General features: G+C 41.9%; 1 protein-coding gene across 3 annotated transcripts in view; it reads right to left on the bottom strand.

The window, feature by feature from the left end:
* The window catches only part of ARB2A (ARB2 cotranscriptional regulator A), a 385,998-nt gene that overhangs the window by 95,418 nt on the left and 269,598 nt on the right, over positions 1-20,982 (bottom strand). For all 3 annotated transcript variants that reach the window (XM_074995328.1, XM_074995326.1, XM_074995327.1), the window contains one exon: positions 1,699-1,815. In XM_074995328.1, the coding sequence (XP_074851429.1) occupies positions 1,699-1,815 (117 nt within the window). The remainder of the gene's footprint in view (positions 1-1,698; positions 1,816-20,982) is intronic.

The raw sequence follows: 20,982 nt of genomic DNA, 5'->3' as shown, positions 1-20,982 counted from the left end.
ATGTACTTGTCTCATCCAGACTAAATGTTCAAAGAAAAATGAGTTGTCAGAGTCAAACTGTAGGATTTAGCATTTTCAGTTTTACTGTGTAACATATTTTAAGGGTTTGATTTCCCATAAAAAATGGGGATTTTTCTGACAGAGCCTAGACGGTTCCTATTCTTTACATTTTTAACATTTAAGTCAGAGCTGTCAGGCTGCATCCCAGGTGATTCTCTTTTGCCATCAGTCATGACCTATAAAACTATAAGGTTAAGTTAGAAATAGGAAGTCTATGAACACTTTCATTAAATCGAAAGGAAAACTCGCTCCTATTAAGTACAGGATAAATTAGTTTATTTTAGCAACATAAATATACATAGATACTGCTTGGTTTTAAAATTTAAAAATAAGAATAGATAAATCATAGAACATTCATATTGACAACAGTATGACCTTCAGGTTTACAAACAAGAGTTTAGTTATCTCACATTGCAAATTCTTCCTTCTTTTTTAACTCCTGCTATCCCATCCTTAAGTATTAAAATGAGAAAGAAATATATTCCATTATATTCCACCCTCAGAAGAAAACATTTGCTGGCTGGCCAAAAAACAGTATCAAGTTAACTTCAGATCAATTAGCAGTTCCCATAGTACAGAAGTAGCAAGACAGCTTTCCCCTTTCAACAAAGGATCTTTAAAGTAACTATAAACAGTCACATTTTATAACACTTGTGTGAGGTGGATAAATTTTCATGAGGGACAGTGGGAGGGCAAAGGGGGCCTGGTGTACTGTATCAGGGCCTGGTGAACTTACGGGGATCCAGGGCTGCCGCTGCTGTAGCCCTGCCTGGATCTCAGGCCCTTTTAAATAGCACCACTGTAGCAGTGTGGTAGGACTGAGGCAGTCCCAGAGCTGGGATCCACGGAGCTGCAGGGAGGGATTATAGCCATGAGATTATAACCATGGAGTGAGGAGGGACAGGAGAGCCGTGCTGGGAATGGACGTGGAGAGCCAGGCTGGGAAGAGCAAGAAGGAGTTGAGCTCTGCGTTAGAGCTGGGCACGATACTGTGGGGAGCGAGGGGCAAGGAGGGCAGAGGAACCAGGCTGGGAAGGGAAAAGAAGGGAGGGGTGAGGTGGAGGTAAGCAGAGGTTGCTGGTGGGACAGAGGGGCAGGGGTACAGAGCCACTGGGGGGGGCACAATAGGCCGGGGGTTGCTGTGCGGGAGCAGAGGAGGATGGAGCCAACTCGAGCACAGGAACATTGGGGCAGAGTTCTGCAAGGTTGATGGGGGTGGCAGAGAGGGGAAGGAGGATGGGAGGGGCACCTCCAGGAAGGTGGCGGATGGGGTTGAGGCCAACCGTGGGTCCTCTTTTTGAGAGGTGTTGCTTGGGATTTCTCTGGGATGGGGGTTGTCTTGTGGTTCTTTTGGAGGGAGGACCACAGGGGGTCCATTGTCTGTGCTGCCCTGGGGACCAGAACTCCTGTCACTGGGCCAGTGTACAAGAAAACTCCAGTTTGTTTTGATTGGTTTTCACTGGTGACTGAGTTTCAAAAATGTTTTGAACCTAAATTATTTTGGAGACAGATGTAGGTATGCTGTAACAATGCTCTCTTCTGTATCTTGAAGAAATCGAAGAGATCAGTATTTAAATACATGTTTATAGAATCATATATATCATTGCAGGCTCCAACTCTTTTAAAACATATTCTCACCTCTCGCATCCATTCTCGAATAGTTTTGCCAGCTTCTTGATGCCACACATTGTGAACAGAGTCTGTCAACGCCACAGCAGTTACCTTATTCTTTACATCTGCCTCTCGTTGAATCATCTGTTAAAAAATATGGACTTTAAATTCTTTTTTCACTTGAATGGTGTCTGCTTAGTCACAGATAATGATCTTAATTTAAAAAAGAGAGAGTAATACAAGTTCAATACTTGACTTCACTTGTTTTAAAGTTTATACAAATCCTAACAGTTCCAGAAATATAGAAAGACCTAATATTTTTCATAAAAGAAATAATACTAACTTTTAACTCACTGAACGATTCAGTCCTATTATTTTCCATGCGGCTTGACAATTCTAGGATGAAAGGTATCACAGTGCAAAAATGGAAGATTCCCTGAGGACACCTTTCGTAAGTTTTTTCAAGTTCCTATTTCTGGGCTTCAGGGAAGCTGGTACCCGTGGTTCACTGTAAGCTACTCATGACTATCATCTACTAATTTTCAGTAGATTGCAGTAGTTTTTCTGATGTACAATCTTACTTTGACTTGTACTTTTTTTTCTTCCTTTTTCTATTCAATTTAGCTGCCCTGCACTCTTAGTATGGCTCTGGAATTCTTTGTGGTTTTCCTCATATACATGTTCAGCTTGCTATTATCAGAGTCCATCAATATTATTTTGTTTTTTAAAGTACTTGATTCCTTTAGAATTTGACACAATGACGTACCTAAATAACGTAATTACTAAAAACAATAAAATGATTACTACCAACAACCATGAGCCAACAAAGATGCTCTATTATTCAATGCTGGTCTACAAGAAAAAAGGACCAAAAAAGAAAAGTGATATCAAAAAGAGAAAAAAAGTTTTTAATTATCTGACCCTAATTGATGATAACCGATCAAAGAAAGTGTAATGAATTATAGTTCTAGAATCTGCATTGCACAGCTGGTATTTTCAAGAATGAATATTCTTTTTCCAATTTTTGATCATGTTATGGCTATCTGGACAGTATCTCCGTATAAAGCCAGTCATTCTTTGTTAATCGTATCAACCATTTTTAAGCATAATAGAATATTTCTCTGAAAGGATGAAAGACCATTAAAATGGAGCTGTGATAATAAACAGAGATGAATATTGAAATGTATAGCTTTAATACAGAAGCTAGATTTGCCAACATCTTGTACAAACAGTTTCTCTATTTTTTCTCAAGGAGTACATGTGCACTCTCTTTTCACCAAGTACTAGTTCTATTACCACCAAATAACTGCTCCTCTCAATGATGGGTGATGTGGTCTGCAGGGCGCATGAGGCCCTTTGGGGTTCTATGTGTGGCCCATGAGACATTGTGGCCCATAGGACAGTGTTGTCAGATTCTGCTGGGTTCCATCTGTGCAGCTTTTCCTATTGTTATTACTAAACTGAGACACATGTAAAACAAAGGCAAGTGAAGTGAGGTAAGTCCTGACTGCACACAACATTGACTGTGAGAGCCGTGCTGCATCCAAACAAAGTGCTGCTAGGGGCCACAAATTCTATGTACACTAGCTCAGTTAGCAACATGATCCTGTCCTGGGAGACCATCTTGGTTATGATGATCTTGTGGCTCACTGGCATGAAGGAGGGCCATTCATGCATCCCACTCACTGGCCTCAATTTTCTATTGCTGAGAAACTTCATAATATGATCTGTTACAATTACAGACCCATTCTGATAATCTTGACAGAGATACTGACCCTTTCGCTCTCTTAATGGCTCTGTGTTCCTACATGGCTTTGTCCAATTAAAATAATATGACAATAACTTTACTAAATCAAATGTATGAAGTCTAGCTTCCCCTCAAGATGGAATGAGGTTTGGGTAAGAAAACAAAGCTAAATAAATTGGTTCACATAGAATTCTGAAACAACTTTAGCTTGTGGTCCACTATAACCCCTAGATCCCTTTCTGCTGTAGTCATTCCTAGACAGTCTCTTCCCATTCTGTATGTGTGAAAATGATTGTTCCTTCCCAAGTGGAGCACTTTTCATTTGTCCTTATTAAACTTCAGCCTGTTTACCTCAGACCATTTCTCCAATTTATCCAGATCATTTTGAATTATGACCCTATCCTCCAAAGCAGTTGCAACCCCTCCCAGCTTGGTATCATCTGCAAACATAATAAGCATACTTTCCATGCCAATATCTAAATTGTTGATGAAGGTATAGAACAGAACCGGTCCTAAAACAGACCCCTGCAGAACCCCACTTGCTATACTTTTCCAGCAGGATTGAGAACCATTAAGAATTACTCTCTGAGTACAGTTATCCAGCCAGTTAGGCACCCACCTTATAGTAGCCTCATCTAAATTGTATCTGCTTAGTGTTTTGAGAAGAATATTGTCAGGGATTTTTATCCCTTGGGCATCATCGTCCCCGTGGGTCAAGGGAAACAAGCCTTTGGCCATTAAACATCATTACAGGCACAGGTAGAATCTAAAGCCACATAGGCTGCCATTTAGCAGCCCCCTGCAAAGCTCATTCTGTGGCAGTTGGTTTCCCTGGTAACCTGAACTCATAAATAATTCAGAACCTGGAATTCAAAATCCAGGTCTCTGATTGGACACCTGTGGAGAGTCTCTAGAAACTTCCACAGCCTGGAGGACCTGGTTGAAAACCAGGGACAAAATCATGAATATTAAAATCAAATAATGAATTATGCATGAGAACACCAAATAAAAGGGGGCGCAGCACAGCACCCAGGGTCAGTCTGGGCGCAGCACAAGATCAGTGAGGACTTTTCGAAGAACTCCAGCCTTTTCGAAGAACTCCTGACTGAAAGAGCTGAAATCACACCAGCATCTGCCTCTAGGCAGTGCTGCTCAGAGCTGAGCAACCACAGCTCAGCCTGCCTCAGGAGCACCTGAACTGTGGAGTGGCACTGTTGCCCGAAGACTTTGTGAAGAGCTCCTGACTTTGTGAAGGGCTCCTGAGGCGAAGCACCAGCAGCGCTCATTGGCTGCTGTGGTGCCAGCCCCCAGCGTTACCTCAGCCACTACAGCGTCGAGGGGGCAGCAAGCAGGCCCTGAGGTGAATCAGTCGGGTGGCGAACTGGCCTCGCCTTAGTGGCGAGGTACTGCGTACCCGGCTGTGAAGCCCAGGGTCTGCCACCCAAACGGCACCCCCGCTCCCGCTGCCGTCTGCCATCTTGCAGCGTCGACGCCATCTTCTGGACAAGACCTACTTACCTGACTGGACTGCAGCATCTGGACAAGTAAAACTACCACAGGCCTGAGGCCTAGCCCATGCTATTCTGACTGCCATAGGCCTGAAGCCCTTAGCCCAGGATATTTCTCTCACCCAATTTGACACTTTGGGCATTGGGTCCCCATATTGGGGGGGTTCAGGGTTGAGACCCAGACCGCGCCCTTCCAGGGCCAAGGAAGGGCCACACCCAGGGGCTCGACCCTAAGGCCGGGCCTTACTGCCCAGGTTTAAATTACCAACTTTACAACTGCACACTTGCATTAATAGTTTTACAATTATAGTTAATCTGTTAATCTAGTTAAAGTCAATAGTGTTTACTTAGTGAACGTATTTATTTAGTGAGTGTATTATTAGCTTAAGGTGCAGGCGGGCTAATCCGGTGGAGGTATAATCTCCCGGTTCCCTGGTTAATCCTGCATCCTTCCTGGTTTCCTTACCTATCCTTATCCTCCAAACCCCACTGGGGGAGTTACACAATCCCTCACTCAGCTGGGAGGAGGCCTTGGCAGGCAAAGCCCCAAGGTCTCCAATAGGGTGGCCTAGCAAACCACCCAGAGCACAAAGGGGGAAGGCAAACTGACCTTCCCCTGCTCGGAGCTGAAATTGTTTCAAACTCCTTAACCTCTTTCCTTAAACCTTTCCTTTAACCACTTTTCCGTTACAATTTAGCGGATTAGAAGTAACTATAAGCCTTTATTAGAATAATTGTAAGCATTCGTTAAAACTTAAATATTGTTATGAATTGCTTTGTGTGTTTGTTTTACATGTCTTGTTGTCTGTTTGCATGCTGTTGGCTTTGTTAATAAACATAGTAGCGGTTTATAACCCCGAACCCTCCTCTTCTTGTCTCACCCTCCGCCCTAAGAGCCAGCCTCCTGCCTGCCAGGGAAAAACCTCTCAGCCTCTCACGCAGCAGTATAGGGCAAGTGCACATCCCCGGGGCCTCCTGCCGAAGGTGGGTGGGGGCGGTCTGCAGAGGGGCGGGACGACCTCCACTCGTCGCCAGGTCTCCGCTGTCCTCTCCTTGTTCCATTCTCTAGGCCTTCTGAGGATCCGGATGGGTCACTGGTGTGGGGTTAGTGACTATTGCTCACAACTGCCCACACCAACAAATATCATGCGAGACCATATCAAATGCTTTACTAAAGTCTAGGTATACCACATCTACCGCTTCTCCCCATCTACAAGTCTTGATATCCTATCAAAGAAAGCTATCAGACTGGTTTGACATGATTTGTTCTTTCCATGCTGGCTGTTCCCTATCACTGTACCACCTTCCAAGTGCTCGCAGATGATTTCTTTAACTACCTGCTCCATTATCTTTCCTGGCACTGAAGTTAAGCTGACTGGCTTGTAGTTTCCTGAGTTATTCTTATTCCCCTTTTTATAGATGGGCACTACATTTGCCCTTTTCCAGTCTCCTGGAATCTCTCCTGTCTCCCACGATTTTCCAAGGATGATAGATAAAGCCTCAGATAACTCCTTTATGAGCTCCTTGAGTATTCTAGGATGCATTTCATCAGGCCCTGGTGACTTGCAGACATCTAATTTTCCTAAGTGATTTTTAACTTGCTCTTTTTTTTTTTTTAGCTTCTAACCACACACCTTTCCCACTAGCATTCACTATGTTAGGCATTCCTTCATCAGACTTCTCAGTGAAAACCGAAACAAAGAAGCCATTAAGCATCTCTGCCATTTCCAGGTTCCCTGTTACTGTTTCTCCCTCCTTACTGAGCAATGGCCCTACCCTGTCCCTGGTCTTCCGCTTGTGTCTAATGTATTTATAAAAAGCCTTCTTGTTTCCCTTTATGACTGTAGCTAATTTGAGCTCATTTTGTGCCTGAGCCTTTCTAATCTTTCTCCTACATTCTTGTGTTGCTTGCCTATATTCATCCTTTGTAATCTGTCCTTGTTTCCATTTTTTATATGATTCCTTTTTAATTTTGAGATCATGCAAGATCTTCTGGTTAAGCCAAGGCGGTCTTTTGCCTTATTTTCTATCTTTCCTACACAGCAGGATAGCTTGCTTTTGGGCCCTTAGTAATGCTGAGAGGAATAAGGGGATTTTGAAATGTGCGGGGTCCTTTAGAAAAGGACCCCCGTGTAGCTACGCTGATCTGCGCACGTTCAAAAGCCACGCTTTCGAAGTGCCATGGCTGGAAGCATGCTAATACCAATGAGGGTCTAAATATTCATTTCAGTGCCTCATTAATATTCTTCGATTTGGCCATTAGCATGGCCATTTTGAAGGTTTGGCCAAGCGTGGCCACAGCTATACTGAGGTCCCAAGAGGGAAATGACTCCCAAACTGGAGGAAAAACATAAATAGACTTTAAGGAAACTAGCCACTGTAGGGAAAGAATACACAGCATGACCCTGAATAGAAGCGAGGGTGATGTGCATATATTCCTAAGGAACAATTAGGAAATCCAAATTATTTCATTAAGTAGTAAATAGCCCAGTAATGCTGAAATGTGCACTGCCAAGGGAGACAGCTGGTGCTGAGATGACCGAACATAAAACTACTTCTACCAAGCTGTGTAAGTCAGTCTCACTGAAGCTTTACTGCTTGGGAGCAGAAAGTTCTGAATTTCAGCTGAACAGCTTCTTTTGGTGAATGTCAGCCAGCTGGTACAGCATCTGACTGTTGTGCCATGAAACTGTGCTGGGCAGAACAAGTAAGTGATCAGCAGCTTCCACTGAGAAGCTCAACAGATCTGAGCATCTTTACCTAGTTTCTCAGGACTATTGCTCTCATGAAAGTTGGAAGCAGGGCAGGGGGATGCATACATTAGTTCCAGTGTCCAGGGACTCAGAAAGGCACATTTATCAGGGAGTCTAGATGGGAGCCTCTCTGGGGCAGAACACCTGGCATTTCTCAGTTTGGGACATATAAATCTATTGAGGAATAACTCCACTTGTGAAAGAGGATGTATAGCATGGGTGTTTGATAACTGCCCGCTGAAGGGATTGGCTACTGAGTTTTCAATGTTTGGAAGATACAAGGCCAGAGGCACGATCTGGTGCTGAATACACCCCCTCTAGAGCAAAATAGCTTCCTAATACTGTGGACATGACTTGGCTGAGAGGTATAATGTCAGCAACTGGATTGTGGATCCTGGGGGTAAAGGCAGACATGTTCTGCATGCAAGACATGTGACTCTGACTTCCAGGACATTTACGGGCAGCTTCTTAAAGGCATCACAGGTCCTGAGTCTGAAGCATTCCCCATCCCTAAGTGGAGGTATCTGACACCACAGTCCTGGTACGTTGAGGCACAGAGACAGGCACTTCATTGCACAGCTTAAGGGGGGGTCTTTCCATCAGTTTACCAAGAGGATGTTTTGTGTAAGTGTGGCCATGTGTCCAGGTGGTGTCTGCTGGATAGATACATTTAGCTTACTCTTTACTTGGAGCACAGATGAAGCCCAATGATCAGTATTGCGCATGTACATGAAACTATATGTCCCAGAAATCTGAGGAATGATGTTTAGTGATGTTTCTGCTGAACTTTAAGTTGATTAATGAGGTCTGCTGACATTTGGAATCTTTCTTGGGGAAGGCAAGCTCCCACTGACCTGGCATCTAACCTGGCTGCTACAAGTTGTATGCTGTGAGACTGATTAAATGTGGATTTTCTGAGTTAAAGCAAGTGTGGACTTTTGGCTGTTGACTTTCAGGCCTGATGTGAAGAAGAGCTTTCAGATTACTGGAAATAAACTGCTGGCCTTTTGGGGGGTGAGCTTCCAAAGACCAACTCTCAGTGTGAGAGGCAGAGCTAGATCCTTCACATTATGAGGTGAGCTTCTATAACTGTCAAGTACATCCTCCATGCTCTGGGAAGACCAAAAGCCAGGATGCTGTTCTGGTAATTATATGTTATTACTAGGAACCAGATATTTCCTGTAAGGCAGATATGTGTTGTTGAGATATTAGAGGCGCAGAATGGGAGCCTAACAATCTTTCATTCAACTGAGAAAATAAAGGGATTAAAACTATCCTGGAACTGCAATGACACCTTTTTCATTGCTCTGAGATGAGTCCATCTCTTGCTTTCATGTTACCTTGTGAGTCTGATCCTTAAAAAGAGATGGAGAAGAAGGATGTGGGATAGGAAGGGAAAGGAATTCTAATATCAATTTCTGATAATCTCTTGGACCTACTGGTTTGTGATGATCCCAGTCCAGGACCATCTTTGCCTACCTTAACACGGAAAAAGAGAGTGGCCAAAGGTGAGGGAAAAGGATAGAAATTTTCCAAAATTTCTGCCAGTCTCTTGAAAGTAGCATGAAGCCTGTTGTCAAGAAGGCGCTGTTGAATGCATCATATCTGAGAAAGAGGCAGTGCATCTTCTGCACAGGAACATGTGTGTTTTCTTTGGAGGCACCAATGGATTATAATAGAATGGAACAGATAATCTGGTTTGTTTCCTTCAGGAGCTGGAGGTTTCGGTTGGAGGGGTACAAGCCTGGAAGCACAAAATATCTCTAGAATGCTTTCAATGAGTGGAAGGCCTCATAAATCTTTGAGCTGCAAAGATCGCAGCCCTCCAAAGGAAGATCGTCAGTCATGGTATGGTCCTCATATTCTTGATGACAGAGGAGCCCAGATGATCTTCAAAACACAACTGAGGTGGCTATGGAGCATGAAGACATAACAGAGGCACTGAAGAAGCTATCAACTGCCCCTTTCACATGATGGATTTCAAATTTTATGCTCCTATGGGAGTCATTCAAAATAAGAAATGGTCCAAAATTTCATCCCTTTCTTGAACTGAATATAAACATTTTTAAAAAATTTGAATTGGTTGTGATGTCTCTCCATCCTCTAGGCTTACAACACTCACCTGAGATATGATGCAATACTGATATTGATCCGGTATGCCCGAGTTTCAATGAACACCCAAATTGCACAAATTGGCAGTACTTGTCTTGGACTCTGTGAATTGTTTATAACACTAATGAGGCAGGGGAGGGATAAAAATTCACGGCCAAGGAATGGGAGAATTTTCTCTGAAAACCCCACCTTACAGATGGAGGACCTAGTGCTTATTTTTAGACTCCAGGTGCTCTTCTGGGAGAGGGGATATGCCTGTTAGCCCTTCCCATTACTCTATCAAATCTTTACTTCTTTCACACTCATAAAAGCAAACTAGTTTGTCCATCCTAGAGCAGGATTAATTTTTGCTTTATGACTGGCATTTCAATGAGCCTTTTGTCTTCCCTGGAGAAACACTATGTTTCACCATGTAGCAGTTTTGCCTGAGTTGGTGCCAAAAAAACTTGTTAGGATACTACAAAACTTCACATAAGTATAAACCAACAAATGTTCACCTACTCAGTGAATTTAATTGTTTTTAGGGATTTAAGTGATCCGAAGAATGCGATATTAAACATGTACTTTTGTGGTTTATAAATAGTTCATGAGTACACAAAATATTGTTGGTAGTATTTTGTGAATTTTGTGAAGTTTCAGATAAAACTCTCAATACAATTCTTTGGTATGAAGGTTTAGCTTGAAAACATTAAAACATTAAACTTGTAGTCTGAAAACATTCAACTGAATAAAATAATTATCCAACCTCTTTCAGTCCCTGCAATCTTAATACAGCCTTTTTGCAGGTTGTGGAGGCTTCTTCACTGCTTTTCAGAATGAAGAGGGATAGTCATCTGTACTGGATGGTGTAGACACAATAGGTTTAGCTGAGCCTCGTGGTACCTCCTGCTAACATTTTCATTGACAGTATTTGCTGGGTTACCGTTAAAGAGTCTGATACAGAAGCCTGGAAGAAGAGGCTAGAATCAACTGTGTTACTTTACCCTGATAACAGCCACTTTATGCACCAGAGCTAAGCTTTCAGTAAAAGAAGAAAAAGTCTGTTTCTCAGAACTTCGCAGAAATGTGACCAGGGGTAAACCAAAACAAACTGAGGGTTTGTCTACATGGCAACTAGAAAGTGTGATTCCTAGCTCAGGTGGATGGATATACGCCTATTACTTCCACGTCAGTGTGTCTACAGTAGGAACTAATTTCTAAGTTAACTTTGAAGTTAGGCACTACATCTAGGTAGCCAGCAGAGAGTCTACACACATTTTCCCTTACTTCAAAATTAGTTAGGGAGCCCAACTTCGAAATCTTTACTCCATTCCTGGGAATGGAGTAGTGCCCTACTTCAAAGTTTAACTTCAAAGTAGGGTATGTGTAGATGCTCAACTTCAAAGTTATTTTTGTAGTGTAGACCCAGCTGAAAAATAGCAGTGTGGTCAGACTGGCACAGCCAGTGGTTCTGGCACACCACCTGAGCTCAGGGAGTGTGTGTGTGTTGGAAGGGTCTGTCTGGATTGTACTTAGCCAACTAACCCAAGCTGCCACTTGTGCCACCATGGTCAGACTGCTTTTGTTAACATATTAGGTCAAGCAGAACTAGCATGGGCATTGTTTACCTATGCAGCATGTCCTGCTGCTTTTAACTCTTAATACTCTTAATTAGATCACTGTTGATTAAAGCACAGAAGAAAAAAAAAGAGGGAAAACTGTACTGGAAAGTACTGAGCATACAGTCTATCGAACTGGTATCCACGTTGGCATAGGTGGGGTTGTAGAAGGAGCTTGAGAAAACACACTGACTTTGTATTTTCCAGTGTACCTGGCTTGCAGGAGGAGCAGGAGATCAAGGGTACATGTAGGTACTGAATGCCATGTATAGTAAAGTATCAAGTTGTTCACACACACACAGGTGGGCCTGAGGAGGAGGAGGAGGAGGAAAAAAGCTCAAAGATTCTAATGTTACATTAGAAGAAGAAAGATCTAGAAGTAGGAGCATTTCACACTAGAGAGAGAGAATGGGAGGGAAAGAAAGATACTGAGAAACTTTTGCTTCCTACTTCCAAAACCTTTAAGTGTAGCATCCCACCAGACCATCCACTATTCTATTCAGTATCTAAATAAAGCATTGGGAAAGCTAAGCAGACAAAACAGGCTCACTGTCACTCTTCTTGTCCCCCTGGGTCTGTCTGCCTGTCTTTTTGGTTCCTTTCTTCTACTGACTTGAACCTGGGAACTTGCCAATATACTTGCTAATGTGAAAAAAGATTCAGATTCTGGTTGAAAGGTGAGGTGTGCTACCAAATCCATGTGACAGTCTTATGAGTCAATTCACCTTGAAAGACAATTATCATGAGAATGGGTTTAAGCCCTTCAATCTACATGCAGGCTAAACTTACAAAAACTCATTACCAAGCAATTCTCAGAGGGAATGATAAAGGAGACAACAAGAGAAGGGAGGCAGAAAAACCTATTTTTATCACGTTGTACAAACCCGTCTAGTTGAGGAAAACAAGCTACCTTTGAAAATGTTAGACATCACATTTTAAACTGACTTTGCAACTAGTGTAGATATAGTTTAACATCTCAAAAAGCATTAGCTGTTCTAGTTGGTATGTGAGAGCCCATGTTTGACCAGGTAATATGTTTTTGAATCTTGTCTACGCTAAGTGCTGAAGAATATTTAAAATATTTTAACACTCATGCCTTAGCCAATATATTTTAAAACACTACCTATTTCCGTAGTCCAGACAGGGACTTTAGTAGGTTCAAAACCATGCCTAGAGGACCAGAGTCTAAGGGCTCATCTACGTACAATACTGGCACCACTTTAAGATAAGATACGATTTTAAAAACTTATACCATTATGATGAATGGACACTTTTATTTCAGTTTAAACCAGGCTTATTTTGATTAATCTGAAGTAAAATAGGAAGATGTTTAGTTAAAGAGAAATAAACTCTTCAACCTGAAACAGAAGTACATATAGAGAGGGGTTTGGTCTAGTTTAAGTAACTCTTTATTCTCTCCTCTACTCTTCTGGTTATGCCTGTCTGGTAATTTTACTTTGAAAAAATCACTGTTTGATGCACACAAAACAAACCCCTCTCCTTAGCTACTCCAATGGAGATGTTAGTTCCCCCTTCTCCCTGTCAGGGATTTTTATCCCTTGGGCATTATCGTCCCCGTGGGCCGGGGAAACAAGCCTTTGGCCATTAAACATCAGTGCAAGTACAGGAAAAATCTAAAGTTACATAGGCTGCCATTTAGCAGCCCCTGCAACGGTCACTCTGAGTCAGTTGGTTTCCCCAGTAACCTGAACTCATGAATTATTCATGGCTGCAGGTTCAAAATGGAGCCCTCTGATTGGCCCCAGGTGAAAAACTTCCAGCACCTTCAGCCAAGAAGAGGACCTGTTTGAAAGCGCCTGCATAGATCCCTGAGTATGCTAATCACGTGATGAATATTCATGAGATTCCTCTATAAATCCAGGAGCCGCAGCCCATTCAGCGGCCCTGAGGGAATCAGGCAAGGACCTTGTTACCTCATACGGAGAAGGGTGGCCACCTAGTGGCGTCTGCTGAGCTCCGAGGCCAGGCTTACCTAGCCAAAGAGAGCTGACATCACTGCAGTGCCTGCCCCTCAGGCAGCACCAGAGCTGAAAAATCACTGTGGTGCCTGCCCATCAGGCGGCGCCAGCCAGGAGCTGAGGGACACCAGAGCCTCATATCACCTCAGGTGCCCACCGGCAAGAAAGCAGCGCCAGCGCCCCAGCACACTTCAATGCCCACAAGCAGCACATTGCGTCAGGGAGCAGCAAGCGGGTCTTTTGGCCAAGTCACCGGGTGGCGAACTGGCCCCCACTCAGGTGGGGGTACTGTGTACCTGGTGACGTAACCAGGGACCCGCCATCAATACCACCACCGCTCCCCAGCATCTGTGCCTGCTGTGCCTTCAAGGACCACTTACCAGACAGGACTCACTCACCTGGACAGGACCTCTATCACCAGACGTGACACGTAATCTATTTACTGGCCCGTGGCTCAGCCCGGGACCTCTGCCAAGTCGGACATCTATTCTATTGCAACACTTTTTGGGTACTGGGTCCCCTAGCAGGGGGGTTGGGGTCGAATCTCAGCCGCGCCCTTTCCAGGGCCAGGGAAGGGCTGCAGCCGGGGCTCAACTCGAGGGCCAGGCTTGAACACCCAATTTAAAACAATATTAAGCTACACACTTGATTTAATAGTTTATAGTTACAGTTTAAATTAGTTACTTAGCCATAGAAACAGTTAATAATAATAAGTTATACTTACCATTGAGCAGGTGGGATACCAAGGTGAAGGCATCGTCTCCCAGTTCCCGAATAAATCCTGGACCTTTACCTATCCTGTAATCTCCAAGAACTAGCTGGTTGGGGCCATGGCAAACACCCAGTTGGTAGGGGGCCTCAGAGGCAGAGCCTTAAGGTCCCCAATAGGCCGGAGTAGCGATCTGGCCTGAGGGTATAGGAGAAAGAGTAGCGCCCTTTCTCCCCCTCGGAGCTAAACTGAACAAAACTTCCCTTTACCTCTTACCTTAAAAGTCTTTTCTTAACCTTTTACCCTTGCCTTCCAGTAAAATAAAGAAAAACATACAGGTTGCCTCTATGGATGTTTTAATAATACTTGTAAGTGTTTATTAGAATATAGAATTTATATAGGTTACTGTTGTAATGAATTGTTTTATGTGTTTATTTTACACGTTCTGTTGTTTATTTGCCTGTTGTTGGCTTTGTTGAATAAATAGATCAATAGTTTTACCCTTAAGCCTCCTCCTCGTTCCACCTTCGTTCCCAGAACTAGCCACTGTCTACCAGTGGGGAATTACACCTTAGAGCGGGAAGGGTATGTGCATAGCCCCGGTCCTCCTCCAGTAGGGGGTGGGGCAGTCTGCAGAGGGGCAGGGCGGTCTAACGTCGCCGGGCCTCCGCCGTCTCTCCGATACACCTTAGGTCCTCGAGGATCCGGACAACTAGAGCGGGGAGCATCGCAATCCAGTCACACTAACCAGGAGGCTCAGAGCAGGCCAGAAGAGGTTCATAATTCCCCACGACACTCCCTTTAAAGATAAGGAAATTGCCATCCCTCTCTTGACTCACCCACTTCCTTGTCTTGCTGTCTCCTATGAAACTCTTCTACCCTGTACCAGATGCACCAGGTCCCTGTCTCTCTCCATCCCCTGGCTCACTGCCTCCAGGGCATCTCCTGTAACCAGATCCCATGTACAGTAATGTTGCTGCTGAGCCTGGTTTTTTTTTAGCCAGCAGCAGCTTTTCCTTGACACCTCTCTCCATGGCCTTCCACTGTTCCGGGACTCTCTTTGTGCTATATGATCATACACAGAAGGCAGGACTCATTGGCATGGCAGGTCTATGTTCTGAGCCCCAGGAGTCTTTAAAACAGCTCTACTGAGCTCTGAAGGTTATGGCCTTTAAGTTGCTTCTTGTGACGGCTCCTTCTTCATGGTCTAAATCTCCAGTACTGACCACTGGGGTCACAAAAGTTGGCAATACTACAATACTCTTTCCTCATCACCATCCCCAGGCTGAAAGAGTTGCCACTCTCTTCATCTTTCATGTCCGTCACTGTTGCCATCATTTCCTCAGCCTTTCTACTGCTCCCCCCATGTGCCTCCTGTTCACGCCAGGACACTCGTTGAAGGTCAGCTTCACTTCCATGTGCATATAGACTGTAAGGAAACGGAAACCCTCTTGTGGCTTCAGCCTCACTGACAGAAATAGGAAATGGTGGCCATTTTGAACAAGCAAAAATTTGTAAGCTGGCAGTATTTTGTCATTTTTCCCATTTCATCATATTTTCATGAGAATAGCACAATACATCACAATACATTATTACAGGCTGCTGGAAGAGTCTCCTCCCCCACTAAATGACAAGCCAAATTGTGAGATTAGCAAAAGGAGCAACCTGAATCCAGAATATGTAGTTTCCTGATTTTTAGAGAATAAGACTCAAATATATATAACATTATTCTGTTGTATTTTAAGTGAACTAAAGCCACTTTACATATATAAATATATGTAGCAAAACTGTGAGAATGAAAGAACTGATACACAAGGGTTGAAAGGGGAATGTTTTAAGCCTTCACCAAGAAAATGGTCTACAGTTAATGAGACAAAGCCTCAAGTGGGTTATGAAAGCCTCTCTCATGCATGAAAATTAATGTGTAAATTCATAACTTGAAATCCGGAGTCCAGTTTAAAAATGACCACAGCCGTGAAAATGATTTGAAATAAAATCAAGTAAAACAATAAATTTTATTATGTTTTAAATTTCCAAAGTGATAAAATGTTACTTCCATGTCTGCTGTATCCAAAGACATATATGTGAAATTTTTACTTCTGTTTTCGTAATCAACTGTAATACTTTCTGCATGTATATATCAATTCAATGCTCTGTTTTCATGGCCTTTCCTTCATACTCACTCAAATACACACACCATACAGAGTATGTGTATAGCTGTAATCATCAGTATGACAACTGAATTTCTCATTCAGTTTTCAGTAAGAATTTTGGTTAGGTAAGGTCTGAATAATTGTTTGAGGATTTAGTTCCATATCATCACATATTCTCTCTCTCTCTCTCACACACACACACACACGTTTTCTAAAGGTATAGAGTTCAAAAGCTAAGAGTAAAGCTAGGTTTTGTGCTGAGCACCTCACTGATGGACGTAAAGTGTAACACTCTTGTTATTTAAACGCTACCAGATGGATTTCCACTATAGCAATAGGCTAAGACAACATTCACTTTTCCTGTACTTTGAAGCTTCAGCTGCAATTCTTGCAACCTTTAACTAACTTCAGGAAGGAAAAGTCTCTCCACAAGCAAGATCACTAAGGGAAAGGGTAGGTAAACTGAAACTTTTGGGGTCACATGAACTCATGCAGATAATTCTCTAGTCACTGGTTAGGCAATGGCAAATTATGATTTATTATTACAGGCAGCCAGAAGTCAGCAGTAATATCTTCCCTTCCCTTTCCTGATTCACCTATTCTGCTACATGCATGCTCCCTCACCAAAAGTGCCTGCAGGGTCTGTGCCCTAAAAATCCCCAACAAAATAAAACACACACTTAGCAAATGACCAACAGCTTGGAAGTCTGAAAAAGAGGCCTCAGTAAAGCAGAAAAGAAAGTTCAATAAACTATTACTGACCACAAAGAAAATGGCTTACACATCTCACAAGATGGGGGGAAGGAAAGGCAAACTAGGAAGCAGCTATTACGAGAGAAGATCTTTCATATCCAGTACAGTGTTTATGAAGCAGTCTAAGCATATTTGAACTATATGAGACAATTTTAAGGTTATAATAAAGATCTTCAAGTTCAATGGACAGAACAAGACTAATTTTTTAAAATCCAGTCTCATGCTCTGTGCCTGTAAACTTTCAGGCCCAAATAATTTTGCAGTGAAGGGCACAAAGTTTACCCTCCTAAGAGGCTGCACAGTAAAACAGAGCTTGGGAAGCACTGTTTTGGTACTTCTGCAGGGTAGCACAATGCACCTCTTCATTGTCAGAACACAAGGCAGTGATCAACTGCCACAAATCAGACTTGAGTATTTATAGCATGTGCATACGTGGCCCACCAAATCCTGTTGGACTGCAGCAAATTCACAAAAAAACCAAAACAAAAACGAACAGTGTGTCTTGTTCAAATTAATGTTGGCTTTTAGATCATATTTATGGTGCCTAAATTCCATAGCAATGAGTGCCTTTATATGAGTATCAATGAGCTTTCTGAAAGTTTCTTATTTAACATATACAGTTTCTCTATAGTGACTTTAACGTAATTTACTTGCAGTGTGTAATTCTCTCTCTTGGGCATGAGTGCACACAAACACTTGAGAGATATTTATGGCATGTAAAAGTGTTGCTTTTCATTTACTCTGATGTTGTTTAGTATAGAAGAAACAAGTCTACAGATTTTGGATCATACTCCAAAAACATTTTTGCACAAAATGCCAAGTGATGCTGCCCAGTGTTCCCACCTGTGCTCTCCACAGATTTAAAAATGACCACGCTGCAGGCCACTTGTCCTCACTGTGGATGAAGAATTCACCCTTCTCAGTTTTTGAGTCCCTAACTAAATATAATGTTAAGTCCACAAATTCTAGTCCCTCTCAGTTACAATTCTTTCACCTTCCTACGATATTAAAAATATGTAATAGAAACTCCGCCTCTTTCCCCTATTTGATTGTGTTATCTTTCTCCTAAACTGTTGAGTTCTTTGAAACAGGACAGAGCCGAGCAGACACTTGGCACATACAGAAACTAAAATGAAAGACTGGCTTTGTTTTATGCAGGTTGTAAATTTTTAAAGTACTGAAAAATACATAACAGGCTTATAGTTAGGACAAAAATGACATTTTGGGTCAAACAAAATTACTTGTTTGACTTGAAACTAATTTTTTTTTTAATTTCAGTTCAGGCCACAAACTAACAAACCAACATAAAAAACTTTATGCCAGTGTATCTACATGCATGGGGTTGCATCAATTTAAGAACAATGGCTTCTAAACCAGTACAGTTACGTTAGTACTAACACTATATGGAGAAAATCCTTTGTCTTTTCAGTATTGCCCCAGAACACAAGGAAGGTTGCCTATCCCCCAGGGCTCAGTTGGTGTGGCCTCAAAATAGAGATGGCTGAGGTAACTGTTGGAATAAAATCAGGTTCCCCTGTGGAAAGAAAGTAAAGTTTCACACCATACTTGAAGGGAAGCTCTCATGAGCTTAACAGCAGCCGTGCCTTAAATGTTTTGGATTTTTGTATTTTTTCCTCTTGTAACCTATGAGTGAACTTTGAAAACAAATGTCCTGGGTTTATAAACTTTTACTCTTGGCTGGAACAAATTTATGAAACTGGCAGTCAACTCTCATTCTTCCCATCAGTACTGCTAGTCTTTGGTTCTTTTGTTTCCAGTGCTGGTCATTCCATATCCTGAATCCCCTGTCATTTTCAGTTCTTAATACCAATTCAGACTTGAACAGAAAAGGAAAAGGTTGGTGCAAGGATGGTGAGCTGATTATCCATGAAGATGGACAGAAAGGCCAAGTACAAGTAAAAGGTTCTACCACAGAACAATAATTTTATTCCCTTGGAGGAGCATTAGGGTTTCTGTGCACACCTGGCTGTATTAAAAGGAGCTCTAGGATTATTTTTATTTATAAAGTTCTTCTGGTAATGATCAAAAGCACATGTCAAGGGCTCAGCTCCCCATTCAGCTCCCCCTTCAAGCACAAGAAAACACAATCCTTACCCTGAATTGTCTAGTAAGAAATAAACATAATGAATGAGGCTACACACACTAGGAGGAAAGGAGAGAGGTGGGAGGAGTAAGGACAATAAGATAAAGACGTTACCTGGCTTGCTCTATGTACAACTAAATGGTTCCATGTAATTTTATTTCCTATATAAATATCAGCTCTCCTCACCTGCCACTCAGCCTAAACTTTCTTACTTGGCTTGTTTCTTGTCCCTTTTGAGGAGGATTTTGATGGAAGTATGGGTAGCAACTTTATAGATTAGTTTACAAATGCAGTGGTGACCATTAAGGTCTGCTTCAAAACTGCAGGCACTGTTTGCTGAGCACTTACATTTGGAATGTTTGCCAATATGTTTTAGTAAAGACTGTAACCGATTGCTTTACCATAATGAAGCTGCGTGTATTTTGTTCTCCCAGCTGACTATGGCTTCAGTAAAGCAGAAGAGAGTAGCTATATCACTTCAGTTCTAGGGAAAGTTTGTGGACAAACTAGCTAGCTAGCTAATTAAAAGAGCTTATTGACATGACTTGCCTCGCCTGCAGAGATCTACAATCTTCTTTTGACACTGATTTCTGTTGTGTGCAGGAGAATGACTACAGTAATACATACACAGCATATCTGTCATAGCAGAAGAAATATTAACAGGTTTTTCCTTATTTAATTTTGAAAATCATTTTAACATGCTACAATTGTAGGTGTGTGCATATCTATATTTAGATAGTTATATAGTTACAAAATCTAAAAACTATTTTCACATAAATGTACAAATAACACATGTTCAATAGTAACACAGAGAAAGCCATGCTAGTCTATATACTTTCAAAACAAAAAAGCAGTAAAGTAGCACTTTAAAGACTAACAAAATAATTCATTAGGTGAGCTTTTGTGGCACAGACCCAGTTCTTCAGACCATAGCCATACCAGAACATACTCAATATTTAAGGCACAGAGAACCAAAAATAGTAAGCAAGGTGGACAAATCAGGAAAAAATATTATCAAGGTATACAAATCAGACTGTAGAGGGGCGGGGTGTGTGTGTGTGCGCGTGTGTGTGTGCGTGTGTGTGAGAGAGAGAAGAATTAGATTAAGCCAAGTATGCAAACGAGCCCCTATAATGACCCAGAAAATTTCCATCCCAGTTCAAACCATGTGTTAATGTGTTGAATCTGAATATAAAAGAGAGTTCAGCAGCTTCTCTTTCAAGAGTGTTGTGAAAATTCCTCTTCAGTAAGATGCAAACTTTTAAGTCATTAACAGAACGGCCCACTCCATTAAAATGCTGGCTGACCGACCAGTTCAATAGATGTTTCTGGATCACATATTAACGAACCAGAAACAATATTAACTTAAGAGTAAGCATCCTCTAGCTCTTTATCCTAATGGAAAACATAACACTTCATATCAGTGACAAAAAGGGAAGAATATTTATACTTATCATTTTGACATTTGATGATTAACACTGAGGGCACTGGAAAAATTACACTTGGTGCTTGTACACACACATGCACGCACTTTGTGCTAGTCTGTGTTTTGCCATTATTTCTGTTTATTTGCACTTTTCAGCACTTCTGTGGACACATTTCTGCTACAGAGTTCATGTAGAGAATGGGAATCTGTGCTGTACCACAGTCTCATATCTTTTACATTATTAATACTGCTTCAAAATAACTAATTAAAAGTATTTTATATACTAGCCAAACTAAATTAGTTAATACATTTCTTCTCAGACTAAATAACTGAATTTTATTTGGACTTAACATGTTGCAGTTAAAAATATTAGCCAAATTCACCAATTCTGAAATAACTTAGAGTGATACAGTTCAAATAAAATAAAGTCACCAGTGCAATATTTAAGAAAGCCGATAATATAAGTTTT

The sequence above is a fragment of the Carettochelys insculpta genome, chromosome 5 (assembly GCF_033958435.1).
Source record: "Carettochelys insculpta isolate YL-2023 chromosome 5, ASM3395843v1, whole genome shotgun sequence".
In the NCBI taxonomy this organism is placed as follows: domain Eukaryota; kingdom Metazoa; phylum Chordata; order Testudines; family Carettochelyidae; genus Carettochelys; species Carettochelys insculpta.
Note: the sequence above shows the minus strand (reverse complement) of the source record. Positions and strands in the feature narration are given on the sequence as shown.